General features: G+C 38.9%; 1 protein-coding gene across 1 annotated transcript in view; it reads right to left on the bottom strand.

The window, feature by feature from the left end:
* ITGA4 (integrin subunit alpha 4) overlaps positions 1–15181 on the bottom strand; it is a 188606-nt gene that overhangs the window by 109619 nt on the left and 63806 nt on the right. Inside the window, exons 5-7 of the mRNA XM_089680832.1 lie at positions 14313–14380; positions 12268–12397; positions 4284–4369 (exon numbers count right to left, since the gene is read on the bottom strand). Coding sequence (XP_089536958.1) covers positions 4284–4369; positions 12268–12397; positions 14313–14380 — 284 coding nt within the window. The remainder of the gene's footprint in view (positions 1–4283; positions 4370–12267; positions 12398–14312; positions 14381–15181) is intronic.

Raw genomic sequence — 15181 nt, 5'->3', positions numbered from 1 at the left:
ACTTTAGGGAAACTCATCCTTTCAAGCTGCTTTGATTTATTTTCAGATGTTAAAAACCATCAGTAAAATGTTCTGTTCCTTTTTTTAGCTGCAGTTTCTCCCGGGTGTGACTTAATTCTATAAATCTTACTTTATAGAGGAAAATATCAGCATTCCATGCAGTAAGCTTGGTGACAAAGCTTTATTAAATTAGGGCCAGTGTGTCTTCAAAATATTGGACCTTTGGCATATGCCTATGGGACAATTATGCAAATTTACTGCGTGGAGGTCTGGCATTTTTCTCTATCTGTTCCTGATGGTGCCACCATTAGCCATGCACCCAAAGTATATTGGCATTCCGGAGATGGGTTGGAACTAAGAAGCTGAGCTCATTATAGCTTGAGTTTCTTCTAGACAGGGACTACAGAGAACAGTTTAAACCTCTTAATATGGTCATTGTGGTATGCTGATACAAAGAGGTCAGGACCCACCACAATACCTACATCCTACAGTCCTGTATCTCCTCCACTCTGTCCATACCTGCGCAGAAAATGCCCACAGATTTCTATGGGTCATTTCCTAAACCTTTCCTGTCTTGTCCTCATAGAAGTCTATAGGGTTGAAATGTGCAAATGCAGGACAACTAAAAGACTAAGACATAAGGATGTAACAATGAATTAGGCCACGTCTGAAAGAACCAAGTAAATATGAAGCTGGGACTGGGGGAGAAGTAATAGATTAATTAGGGTTGTGGGGATCTGACAACAGGGTACAAATACCATCTGTGAAATTATACTTACCCTTTAAAGCAGCCCTGTCACCATCAGTAGTGAGCATCTTCTTCCTGGACCTAGATGCCAACCCACACATGAACACACTGCCCACTTCTAATATATTCCTTCAGTAGGTAACTTCATACTATCAGAATTCTGTTCTTAAGCAGACTTGACTGTGCATAGGCAGAGCCAAATATGTGATAAATACTGTAAGTACTAGGCTTTTTTATAGGAAACTCAACCTTTTATTTTTTTGCAATAGTATATTGTTTCCACATATTGATTCATGTAAATCATTTACAAACTTGCAATATTTATATGTTTACTTCAGAAAAAATTCTATACCAAAAAATAGGCCATTCCCTACTACTTTAAAACTGAACTCCAGGCACATATTAAGCCAATACTAATCTATATACCTAAATTAGGCTTGCTTTCAGTCTCTTAACATCCCCTATACAGTAGAGTTTAGAATAGGAGATGGATGGGCAGCATTAAGAGTCTATCAGTTGTACTACATGCACATGGGTTAACAAAGAACCTATCGATAGGAGGAGAGAACAGAGAGAAGAATTTGTTAGGCTTGGAGCAAGAAGGAAACCAATGCAGACCACAGATTGTATAACATATATGTTTCAAAGGGACCCCCTAAAGCTAAACTGCAGGTTTGTTTTAGGAGATTCCTGAAACTAGCTGTCTTAATACACCAGCTAAATACACCATGAAAGGTTGTGACCTGGCAGGTAGAACAATATAGCTAAGGATACTCGCGCTCCCTGCTGGCAGAACACAATAACCCTGTGGGAGGAATTCCCCCATCAACACTGACTGTGTTGATGGGGTAATCGAACATGTGGTGGAACAAAAGAAAATTGCTCGATTCCCCTATCAACACAGTCAGTGTTGATGGGGGAATTCCTCCCACAGGGCTACTGTGTTCTGCCAGCGGGGGAGTGTGGGGATCCTTAGCTATGTGGCTCTAACTGCCAGGTCACCAATCCTTCTGTGTTTCACTGTGTACTTAGCTGGTTTACTAAGCCAGCTAGTTTTAGGAAGCAACTAAAAGAAACCTGCAGTTTAATGCTCGGGGGTTCCTTTAAAACATACTGTATATTTTGCATCAAAGTTACATATTGTTTTAATTGTTGTATAATAAATGCCCCCCCTCCCCTTCTCTACAGCCATTTACCCTCCATGCAATGTTTGTGTGGAACAGTGTAAAACAGCAGCAGAGGACCATACATGTCACTGATCTTTGTATCAAAGTAGCATGGCACATTATGAGAATGTTTAAGATCTGGAAACTTTAGTCCTCAACTGTTTTGAGTTTCATTTTTCTTAGGTCTTGATTTTAGTATTTAGAGTGCTTTAAAGCTTCTGGTTTAACTGTTTGGGAAATTACCACACATAACCGTTTCACCTCGATTAGAAACCCCTTCAGAAGGTTCACAGTTTAGTGGTTTGACCTAATGTCCTTATCCTGTGGGTAACATTTCCTTTAGAGCCACAACTACTGAAGTTCATTTCTGAATGTTTTTACAAGATAGGGACAGAGTGCTATTGGCAGCTGTTTACCTGTATGGTACAAAACTGGAACTCCATTTTTTTTGTAAATAAAAATATTTGAAAGCTCGTTAACAAATAATGGACACAAAGTTTTATCTGTAAAAAAAATAATAATATTATCAAAAGTAAATACTTACCTCTCATACTGCCCCTGAACCTGCTTTGTTGGAAATAAACCTTCCTCTGAAATGTGCTGAGAATATGAAACTTCTGAGAGCACCCATCACTCTTTTCGCCTGGTGTCCCCTATGTCAACTACTGTCCTGCAGTGTCATGGGGTTAGTGGGAAAAACCGGTAAGCGCCACAGAAGACACAGGAGATATGAGATTGAATCTTCTAGCTGTATTGATTTTCCAGCAGATTTCAGGGGACGATTTTGGCATTCAACAATGTGGGCAGCAGGAGAGGTCAAATCTTTGTGATTTTTTTTTACTTGACAAGGTTGTATCAAAAGTGATTTTCTTTTAAAACCTTCTAGTTAGATTAATTTAGGGTTGGATTAACAATATCTGTTCACCAAAGGTGCCTGTAAGATTGTAATCTCTCTCCCAATGGGAACATTTTATTTCTTAAAATTGATTAAAAAAGCTTGAAATAAAAAACGTTTAAGAGGAGAGCTTGAGGGAACATATTTATTTTTTTAGATAAAAGTTCACCCATCTACACTTTACTGTTTTTCTGTGTTGAGTTAAAGTATAACTAAAAACAAAACTTTTTTTTTAGTTTTTGGATAAAGTGAAGAGGGATTAGAACTGCTGTAAGTTTTTTTTACTGTCTGTGCCCCCATTAAGGAGATACACTCTAATTGTCCTGTTTACCATTATCATTGAAACTGAAAGTAAAAGAAAATCCCAAATATTGGGTTGTCCCCAGAAAAGTAATAGCATGGAAATCTTCCAATGGGAAAACTAGTTCTGGTGACGTGGTGGGTCCCCAAGGAATTCTCTTACTTTGCAGAAATTTGCTCTCACTTCCTGTTTTGGCTATGGGACAGGAAGTGAAGAGAAATCTCCCCAATGGGACACAGATGGCAAAAAAAACCTCACAGAGGTTATAAACCCTCCCTTACTCTATCCAAAATGAAAAAAAAATTAGTTTTGCCTCTAGTTCTGCTTTAATCTACTTGTTCTCATGTTCATTCTATTAAGTGTTATGTGCATTGTGTTAAGCATACTTGAAGGTATCAAAGGCAGGCATTCAGCTTTTTTCTGACATGGCAGTGCGTTGCCGTGCATTGCGGTGCACTGTAACTCATGAGTATCAGAGCTGAATTGCCCTATTGCTTTGGGATGCCATTCAAAATAAATAGCACTGAAAAAGGTTAATATACATGATGTGTGTTAACATGTGTTGTGGTAACACAGAGGCAGAACCCACCATTTCATATTTCTTATATGTGCCTTCTGTATCATATACTTGCATGAAAAAGTATCATTTTCTCTTTGAATTGCTACCTTTGTGTGAAATCCCTGATGTTCCTACCATTCCCCCTGCATTCCTATTAAAAACTGGTCACGCTAGGCATGGGAGCACAGCGTAGTCAGGTTCCTAGCTGTGCTGAGAACTCAGCCTGCTCTCCTTCAATGAACAGACTTCTGCTCACATGCCCCCCCCCCTCCCACACAGCCATTCACTGGCAAGATCAGTGCACTTCTGTTTCTCCTCCCATTAGCTCTCTGAGCTCCACATGCAGCTGAGAACAGAGGGTATGTGATTAATATAAAAAGGGAGAAAAGGTATTTATAACATGTACCGTATACATAAATGTTTTGCCTTATATTTCTATATTAATCTGAAGGTTGTTTTACAAGGTGAGGGTTTACATACAAACTTTAAGAATGAAAACCTTCCCAGTTGCTTTTAGAGAAGGCCTTCTTTAAGTATGCATGCTGTCCCTTTTAAGAGTGTGGTACTTGGCCTTAGAATTATAGGCATATCACAAATGATAGACATGTTCTTACCTTACCAATCTGTTCTTGCTGTGGAGCCCCTGCTATAATATCATTGCTGTTAGGTGCTAGAAAATGCCCCGCTCCGACTGCGTAACCTAACGAAGTGAATGTTGGTAGAATAGGGTTTTATCAGTAAAATAGGATGCCTGATGTCAGTACCACAGTAGTATAATATGTTAACCATAATATTAAAGACAGCATATCAAAAATAAAAGGAAGAAACATCTAATTTAATGTCATTTCAACTGTAACTATTGATTTTCGAAACCCCTGGGGGGATGGGAGCATCAGCACACCACTCTGTGCTCTCAGTACAATAATTCAGAGAACAGTGCTGACGTCCCCACATCAGTCACATTCCCTGCATCATTGAAGACATCTGAAGGAAAGATAAGTACAAAAATACATTAAATAAAAAATATACACATGGGGGTGTGTGTATACACAGAAACAAGATTTTTAAAACAAAAAACACCAATAAGTAAACTTAAATTCATTTCCTTTAGCCTAGGGCTGCAAGGGAGTTTCTTTGTAGTTCTTCAGACTACTAAAATTGTTGGCAACTTATCACTAACTTGTGTATTTATAAAAAAAAATTGCAGAGTACACTGGAAAACTGAATATATATTCGTTCTGAACCAGTGGTGGCAAAATCATATTTTACTAGGCTATTTCCTCTTTAGGTCGAATGGTCTTTATAGAATGAATTGGAAAATACCTAATTATGGCCACTAGATGAACGTGCTGATCAAAGTAAGTAAGTATTTACTTACTATGATCATCAGCTCCATCTGGTGGCCATAATGCTGTATTTTCCTGATTCACTCTATAAAGACCATTCAAACTGAAGAGAAAGTAGCCTAATAACATTCCATTTTGCTCCTATTCACCCAAACTGAATGTGCATAGAGTTTCACAGGACAAAACACTCTACAAGAGTAAAAATCGATCACTAAACAGGTACAAGTAACATGTGGTATCATGTAGTAGGGATGAATTGCAAACTGCAGCACGGTGCGATTATGGATGATTGATTCCTACAACATGCTACTTGTATAGTTTACACAGCAAGGACCCACAAAATTAGTGATTACTACACTAAATGAATTGCTAACAATTTTAGTAGTGTGATTTATCCACTAAAAATTACTTATGTAGCTCTAGATGAATATCTAAAATAAAAACTACTCTTAACACCTATATAAGAAGCAGAAGTGTTTGGGATTACCAGCAGCAATGCCTGAAAAGCAGCCAGTGGGTCCACCCCCCTGACAAGAGATGCTGGCAGTACACATTTACTGGCACAAACAGCTAGTACGATCATTTTACATGCATCAAGGGATGGCAATACACAGCATAACAAACACTCAATATAAATGCCTAATATATTGTTAAGGCTGTCCAGATGGCAGGTCAGATTAAAGATTAATTAAAGACATAACATAGATCTGGATTTGAAATTGCTGCATGTATACGGAAGGTGATATCAAAACTGAATACAAAACTGTTCAATGGGAGGTAAAACGCATATAAAAAAAAACCACATCCTTTGTCTCCTACTAGCAGCACATGAAAGAATGCTTGAGAGAGTCGCATCAAAACTTCCTGTCTGCTTTTTTTCAAGACAATTAGAGGGGCATGAAGCATTATCTGATACTCAGCAATTACACCGTCTTCACTGATGAGATGGTACATGTTAAACACAGCCACTGTATTTTACGGCTGAACTCCAGGATAAGAAACTAAAGAGGCAAATGTATTCTTACTTGAATCTACATGTGCTTTGTGTACTTCCTCCAGATTTATGCAGTAATCTAGCATAAATCATTGCCTATTTGCAGTAGCTTCCTATCATAAAGACTAGTCACTGCTGCCCTCTCTCCTTGTTCAGGGTGACTGGTCTTGTATCCACCCCCTCCTGTAGTTTTGAGCTGGATCCCTGCCACATTTCTGATCTCTGCACAGGTTTTTACAAGGTGGGTTTGGTGCACACATAATGCTGCAAAAGTAGTCAGTGACAATTTTTGGAAATGTCTTGGCATTCAAATGATACACAGTTGGTAATAAAGCAGAGCTAAACCCATCGATTTAACCGTTTTAAAAAACAGTTAATTTTCTGCATGCCGAGAATGCTAATGCTAGCCATACATTAGTCAAAAAATCGTTCGAACGGATTTCTGAGAAACGAACACATGGTCGTGAGAGCAAACGATATTGCAATTTTGTGATGACCAAATTTAAAACAATAACTCGTTCAATGGACATTAATGAATCAGTTTTTGTCTGTTTTTTGCTTCTGGGACACATACAGTAGGCGCAGTACCAACAGATCAATGGGCAAGAAGCACGTTAACCTTTCAATTTATCATTCGTTCAACAGAAGCTTTCTAAACTTTCCTTCGATTTTTTGGGCTCAAAAACATCACTACCGACTTTCATTAACTGGACAAAAATTAAAGAAACCAGAAGTTGTGTCACCACGACCCCACACGTTACAATGTCACAAGCATGGGCTCGTGGTGACACAACTTCCGGGGTGGATGCCATCTTGGAACTCCTATTGCGGTCAGTGTATTAGTACACCCACAGCATGTGGATAGGTACTAAAAGCTTATAATTTCAAGTTAAATGTGAGTGGAATTTGATCCATTTTGAGTCATTAAACGTTAATACACTGTGGGAGCACTTTGCATTCTCTTTCTGGGCAAATGAGGAGCTATTACTTCTAGGGCCACTGAGAGGAGGCTGTATGCAGGACCTTGACCATCAGAGAGGGAACTGACAGGGCGGTGGACCTGACATCTGTTGGAGGGAGTGGTATTTGATTGTCTAAGGCGTTTTGACCCTGCAGGGTCACCGCATGGAGGTGAGGGGCCATTGCACCTAGAGTGGGATTCATAGCATCCTGTTGCACAGTTTGGTGATCACATGACTACAGTACACCTCCACCATTTGGATGGTTCTGGACACTTTTTTATATTGGACATTTATTTATTTTTTCACTTTATAGGACACAATCATTTTTTGTAGTTTTTGTTTTTTGTTTATGTTGGTGGGTGGATTATCCACTGTTGATTTATGTTTGTGGATATAAAGAAAGTGTGAAGCACTGTTTGAAGTCACTTATTTTCACACTTATTCAGAACCTCCATTTGGGGTTACGAATCACATCAGTATCTATAGGCATTTAGCCTATTTTTTGGTGTTCTCTTATCCCCAGTAGGGGGTCACTATCGTTTATTTAAGTGATTGTTAACGATTTACAGGCAGTGAGTCTGATTTTCTCTTTCTTTCACAATTACCACCATTTGTGGTTTCACGGATCCACTGTATTCATCCCATAGTGGGATCACTGGCATTGTTTAGATTCACAAATCATTTTGAGCATATACATGCATTTACCTTTTTGATTCCTCTTTTCCTTTTTTTTTTTCCCATGTTTACCACAAGGAGTGGTTTCACTGATTCACTTTGATTTTTATCCCCTAGTGGGATAAAAATTATCCCACTATTATTTCTTTCAACCTGCTTATCCAGGGCATGTAAAGTTTACATGCATTTATGTCACTTTATTTATTCACTGGTGTTGCCATTCAGGAATTAATTCGGCATCACGGCTTTGAATATATATGTATAATTATTGAGTATGTATGTGTGGAATATTTTGTTTATGTACTCACTTAGTAGAGGTGGTGTAGAGGTATATTTTGGGGTATATGTCATGTTTTGATTTCATTGATTTATAAGGGGATATTTTTTACCCATTCACTGAATATCACGTATTGGGGTTCACATATAGTTTTTTAGGGCACAGGACAAAGCACTAGGGACAAAATGTATGTGAAATAGTTTGATACAGTAATGCTATACTATGAGATTTTAGTGTATTGAGTGAATGTCACTTTTAAAATTTTTTCATTTCCTGCAGGTTCCATCCCCCGTACATCCCGATGCTCACAGGGAACGGAACCCAGAAGACGAATGCCGGCATCAGCTGGAGGAGATAGCCGGGGACGCTGCAGGGGGAACATCGCGGGAGCACAGGACAAGGTAAGTGCTGGAGGGATCCCAGAGCAACGCTGCAGGGCAATGCCGAGTGCAGCTCGGGGTTAACGCTTTTGGTACTGAAAGTTAACCCCGAGCAACACTCGGGAATACCACCAGGGGGGTTAAAGTGTTACTAAACCCAGGACCCTGCATTCACTATAGCTGGTCTCCCACAATACATAGAACATGTAAATGAAATTATTTTAGTAAATATAAACTGCAAAATACCTTTTCTCATCAGCAGTATACAGCAGTCTTGTGACTTCTATCAGTGTCTGGCTAAGCACTGGTTAAAGTTTGTAGGAGGAGTTTTCATTCTCCCCCGATTGCTGCATAACCCCTGGCCCTCTGTCTGGAAAGTACTTATTGGCCCTGTGCTGATCACATGCGCTCTCCTAAAGAAAATAAAAAAACTCTATAGCAAAAAAACATTAAACTGAGCATGTGCAGAGTGACTCCTAGAGCACTGTACTATCAACAGATGGATTGGGGACAGTAGAAGAAGGGGAGGATCAGAGAAGACAGGATCTAACATCCTTTTTACACAATGCAGAGGATTAACCCAGTAAGTATAACAAGCATACTTTACTGCAAATACAGACTGATTTGACTGTTGTGGGTTTAGTAACACTTTAAGCTCTTCGCAGTGATATAAGGGTTAGAAGATAGAACCACGGTGCACATGGAGGACACAAGCTTTCAACACTTGTAGTAGTGTTGTATGTTGAAGAGTGTTGCGATGACTGCAGAGCTGAACAGGTCATAGATAAGGTGAGTATGCAACTTTATTTATTACAGCGACCTGCCAATGGAAATAAGAAACATGACATGGTCACTTTGAAAAGCCTAATGTACAGGTGAAAGTCGAAAAATTAGAATATCGTGCAAAAGTTCATTTATTTCAGTAATGCAACTTAAAAGGTGAAACTAATATATGAGATAGACTCATTACATGCAAAGCAAGATAGTTCAAGCCGTGATAGTTCAAGTCGTGATGATTATGGCTTACAGCTCATGAAAACCCCAAATCCACAATCTCAGAAAATTAGAATATGACATGCAATCAATAAAACAAGGATTGTACATAGAACAGTATCGGACCTCTGAAAAGTATAAGCATGCATATGTACTCAGTACTTGGTATGGGCCCCTTTTGCAGCAATTACTGCCTCAATGTGGCGTGGCATGGAAGCTATCAGCCTGTGGCACTGCTGAGGTGTTATGGAAGACCAGGATGCTTCAATAGCGGCCTTCAGCTCTTCTGCATTGTTCAGTCTCATGTCTCTCATCTTTCTCTTGGCATAGATTCTTTATGGGGTTCAGGTCAGGCGAGTTTGCTGGCCAATCAAGCACAGTAATCCCACGGTCCTTGAACCAGGTTTTGGTGCTTTTGGCAGTGTGGGCAGGTGCCAAGTCCGGCTGGAAAATGAAGTCAGCATCCCCATAAAGCTTGTCTGTGGAAGGAAGCATGAAGTGCTCCAAAATCCCTTGGTAGACAGCTGCATTGACCCTAGACTTAATGAAGCACAGTGGACCAACATCAGCAGATGACATGGCTCCCCAAATCAACACAGACTGTGGAAATTTCACACTTGACTTCAAGCATCTTGCAGTGTGTGCCTCTCTATTCTTCCTCCATACTCTGGGTCCTTGCTTTCCAAATGAGATGCAAAAGTTGCTCTCATCAGAAAAGAGGACTTTGGACCGCTGAGCAACAGACCAGGTCTGTTTTTCTTTAGCCCAGGTAAGACGCTTCTGACGTTTGTTGTTCAGGAGCGGCTTGACAAGAGGAATGTGATATTTGAAGCCCATGTCCAGGATCCATCTGTGTGTGGTGGCTCTTGATGCACTGACTCCAGCCTCAGTCCACTCCTTGTGAAAGTCCCCAACACTTTTGAATGGCCTTTTCCTGACAATCCTCTCCAGGCTGCGGTCAACCCTGCTGCTTGTGCACCTTTTTCTTCCACACTTTTCCCTTCCACATAACTTTCTATTAATGTGCTTTGATACAGCACTTTGGGAACATCCAACTTCTTTTGCAATTACCTTTTGAGGCTTTCCCTCCTTATGGAGGGTGTCAATGATGGTTTTCTGCACAACTGTCAGGTCAGCTGTCTTTCCTATGATTGTGATTCCTACTGAACCAGACTGAGAGACCATTTAAAGGCTCAGGAACCCTTTGCAGGTGTTATGGCTTAATTAGCTGATTAGAGTGGGACACTTTGAGCCTAGAATATTGCACCTTTTCACAATATTCTAATTTTCTGAGATTGTGGATTTGGGGTTTTCATGAGCTGTAAGCCATAATCATCACAATTATGACAAATCACAGCTTGAACTATCTTGCTTTGCATGTAATGAGTCTCATAGATTAGTTTCACCTTTTAAGTTGCATTACTGAAATAAATGAACTTTTGCACAATATTATAATTTTTCGAGTTTCACCTGTATGTCATGAAAACCTTTCCCACCCCATTAAATCATCAACACCAGAACCCCTGTGAAATAAGATAAACCTATGCATTCATGCTGAATGTTGACCTTACAGCCGAAATCAATATTCCAGTAGATTAGGCAACATTGTCCATTTTGTTGCAGCCTTTCATCCTCAATGTTCAAAATATTTAATTTAAGAAGAGGAGGACTTCCTGTCAGCTTGAACAAGTCTGGCCATACTCTCTTACTGCTATAATGAAAAAGGTCTTTCATCACTAAATTGCCCATCAATGGAAGTATATTTCATGCCATTCTGGAGAATGCAAGGTTGTAGAAGTTCACTGGCTTCTGAGACTCTGTAGCCACAGTCCCAGCCACTATCAATTACACCGTGAGCAAAGTCATGTAGATCATGCATCTTCTTCATTCTAATTCAACTACAGAACATCTTGACCAGATCCCTAGCTTATTTAACTATTGAGTTGCAGTCACATAATTTACTTTTTGCATATTTAAGTCAACAAACGGGTCTAACAAAAAAGAGGCTGCTGTTAACAGAATGTTCTTGGTTTAAAACATAGAAGAGGAGCTTATCTATTGGATTTATGCCTCTCCAAATACTGTGAACAGGAGCTAAAGCAAAGTTTGTTTTATGCAACACAACGCTGTGTGCAACAAAATCCCTGAACTTTATATTTAATATGTAACGTTCCTGACCTGGCAAAGTTTATTAACACATTAGACTTTAGATAAGCCAATGTCTTAGGAAGTGATCTGCAAAATAAATGACAAAATATTCTATATTTTTGTTCTGTTTTTTAAATTAAATTTAAAGACAATCCTTTTTTCTCAGCCTTATGGTAGTCTAAAGTAAATCTGTCATGGGAAAAATATTGTCTGAAAATACTAGTTTTCTGGTTGTTATGCACAACTACTGAGTTTGATACTTTCTAAGTCACTGCAGGTATGCAAATCAGGAGTTTCAGGAAAGTCCTTATCTGCATATTTGTTGTGAGCCAAAAATTCAGAAATGATAGAAAAAAGAGAGTTAGATAGGTAACTGGCATTTTCAAAGGAAGAGGTAAAAAATGGTAGTCTCCATATTCCTCTCGACAGGTTATTTTTAAGGTGCTCTTTTGCTCTGTAGCAAATGATACATTGGATAGGAGTATAAAGAAAGCATTGTGGGCACAAATGTCTTTTAGCTTTAGAGATGTTTTAGACAATCAGTATCAAGCCCCAACTTCAATATGAATCAATCCTCACCTCCCGTTATATTTAAGCACCATCTTCCATATCATTAAACTCTTTCTTAAACATGGAAACTACCATGTCATGGCTGTGCGAAACCTGACGTCCTGTCCCTATGCATAATCAATTGTCCCTCAAATACTGGACTGTCCTACAACCTGAACTGTTAGCGCTGCATTAGGTATGTCTGTGTCCCCACTGGGGAATTTTTCTTTTAGCGGTCCATTATGTAACAATATATCAATAAGAGCTGAATTACCTAAATAGCTGCCATATTTTACAGTGTTATTTTTATTGTCAAAGGTGTAAATCTTGTTCTCTGTAGTATTGTACACGAAGATAGAGCCCATCCAGTAGAATGATCCAGGTGCCCCCATAATGACTAAATCCTGGAAAAAAAAGACATTTCTTTTGCACTGCATGGTATGATGAAACATCCACAAATGTAAAATAGACATTTTAGGGCATTAAATCATATTTAAACCCAAAACAAAATATAATATATTGCAGCTTATCAGTACTTAGATGAGTTTTTCATGGTTTTTATTTATTGCCACCTGGTAATCTCATGAATTAGATTTATTTATTTATTATAGGTACTTATATAACGCTGTCAATTTACGCAGCATACTTCCTGTCCCTCAATGGCTATGCTAACTTTTCCACTGTATCTATGGAAAGAGCCATGGTTGCCACCAAAGCTGGACTTCAAACATGTCTGCCTTTGTTCATCTCCAATACATGATGGATCTGGAGATAATTAGTTTACAGAAGAAAGCTAACACTGTTTTATGCTTCCAGGTCAGCTCACAGGAATAGATAAGGACACTGTATTTCTGGCAATTTTATAACTGTAAGTGATAGTTTTACGGCCATTTTATAAGAGGACATCCCTTAGCTCAGAGGGTTAGCCCATGTGTAAATTAGGGGAAATTTCCCATTCACTGTTTTATAACTTTGTCTTTGTGCTCAAATGGAGACCACACACTTTTACTTTAGTTGGAAAACAAGTCATAAGTTAACTACAAAATATTATCTCCCCTGAAGGACATTTAGGAATTATTTTACAAAAATTACACTATTGCCCAGAATATTTTTTTTTTTGAAATATGAAACCTCGTCAGTTGGTATGGACAGCACCTATATCTTGTGCCAGTTTTCTTGCTCCAGGACCTTCATATCTAATGAGCATTCCATGTGCTGTGAAAAGTAGTCATGGCTTAACCATGCACTACCTGGTTCACCAATGTATGACCCACGGACAATTTCTAGTTCAGCTAATTACATTTTAATCCAATAGAGGATTCCTGATTCCTCTAATATACTTAGGCATGCCTAAAAGTATATAAATCATAAAACAAAAGATGTACAATTCTCATTGGAATCTTAAACATACATTCTTGACAATCTAAGCTACTTGGAATTGGAATAGTAGCAAGTAAATTAAAACTATACAAGTATTATTTGGTCAAGGGATCCACTACTAAACACTCTAAAATATGGGCCTTTTGCTTTGATTTTAAAATGCCTCATTGTATTTGGAGTATATTTCTCTATCGACCAGTCTTGGTCAACATGGTAATCATTTGTCTTTTGTTAATATTTCAGGTTATAGATGACACAGTAGCAATATATTGTCCGTCCATCCTTCCTACCTTCTTCTTTTTTCTCTCTTAATACCTTTTCCCTTCTATTGCTTCTCTTCATCTTTTTACCACAAAATCTATGTTCTCATTATTTTGTGGCATATATTAGATACTGGTTTAAACCTGGTAGTAGAATGTCATCTGTAGTTCACGAAACTAATATTACAAATCATTATGCATGGGCAGCACAGTGGCTAAATGGTTAGCACTTCCGCCTGGCAATACTAGGGTCGTTGGTTCAAATCCCAGCCATGGCACCTCCTGCCTGGAGTTTGCATGTTCTCCCTGTGCCTGTGTGGGTTTCCTCCAGGTATTCCTGTTTCCTCCCACACTCCAAAGACATACTGGTAGGTTAATTGGATCCTGTCTAAATTGTCCCTAGTATATGAATGTGAGTTAGGGACCTTAGATTGTACACCCCTTGAGGGTTAGGGACTGATGTGAATGTACAATATATATGTAAAAGCGCTGCGTAAATTGACGGCGCTATATAAGTATCTGTAATAAATAAATAAATTATGCTTGGTCTCTACTGTCATGATATTGCATCCTATTATTGGCTTGATGTTGAGCTTTGATCTCTGCTTATTTGTTTGTATGCTCAATAAATGCTTCAATAAAAATGTACTGAACAAAAAAACAAAACTACAAGTCTTACCTCTAGGTAGAAGCTGGAGATGCCAGCTTGACATGAACCATGAGATTCACCAAACTTATTAGCATAATCTAACAAAAAAGAAACAAAAATATCATATGAATTATCCAATATACATGCAATTACTTTAAATGTTTAATTCAGCACTGAGGAAAATATGTACAGTATTTGTTCTGCAAACTCAGATCTAAGCATTGCTATTATAATCAGTTCATGACCATAGAAAATAAGCAACAAAGAGATCCAACCACTCTTCTTCCTGTAATGCTGCAGAGAATGAAAACCATATGGCCAGATTATAAAAAAGGCCAACCAAATAACAACATTGAAGGGTGGGTTTCAAGTGGGGGTTGGGCACTCTCATAACAGTACAGGAAATCAATCACAGGCTCAGCAAGCTTCTGTGAACCAATTACAACCATGTCACCCCAATGCAAAGTCATTGTTGCCTAGCCATTCAAGCAGCGTAACTGAACCCAGAAGGGGGACCTGGAGAAGATGGAAGTGCCCATGACCAGCAGGAGCGCTGACAGCTCAGGGCTTGAGTGCATCATTTGACAGGTAAGACTATCATAGTGTGCTAATATGCAGTACATGCTAGCATGTTGTTGCATAAAGCTCCTGGGGGCTTGTTTAAAAAAAAAAAAGAGTTTAAATTAGTTTTAAGTATGTCCCATCCCAGCCACAGAGCTAAGGCCACCCATGTTGTACAATGGCAGCATCTTCATATCTTAACCACTTCCTGTCCGGGCACTTTTACCCCCTTCCTGACCAGGGCAATTTTCAGCTTTCAGCGCTATCACACTTTGAATGACAATTGCGCGGTCATGCAATACTGTACCAATATGATTTTTTTTACCATTTTTTTGAGA

The sequence above is a fragment of the Staurois parvus genome, unplaced genomic scaffold (genome assembly GCF_062004578.1).
Source record: "Staurois parvus isolate SC_StPar_1 unplaced genomic scaffold, SC_StPar_1.0 ptg000251l, whole genome shotgun sequence".
NCBI lineage: Eukaryota > Metazoa > Chordata > Amphibia > Anura > Ranidae > Staurois > Staurois parvus.
This window is presented reverse-complemented; position numbering and strand designations above follow the sequence as displayed.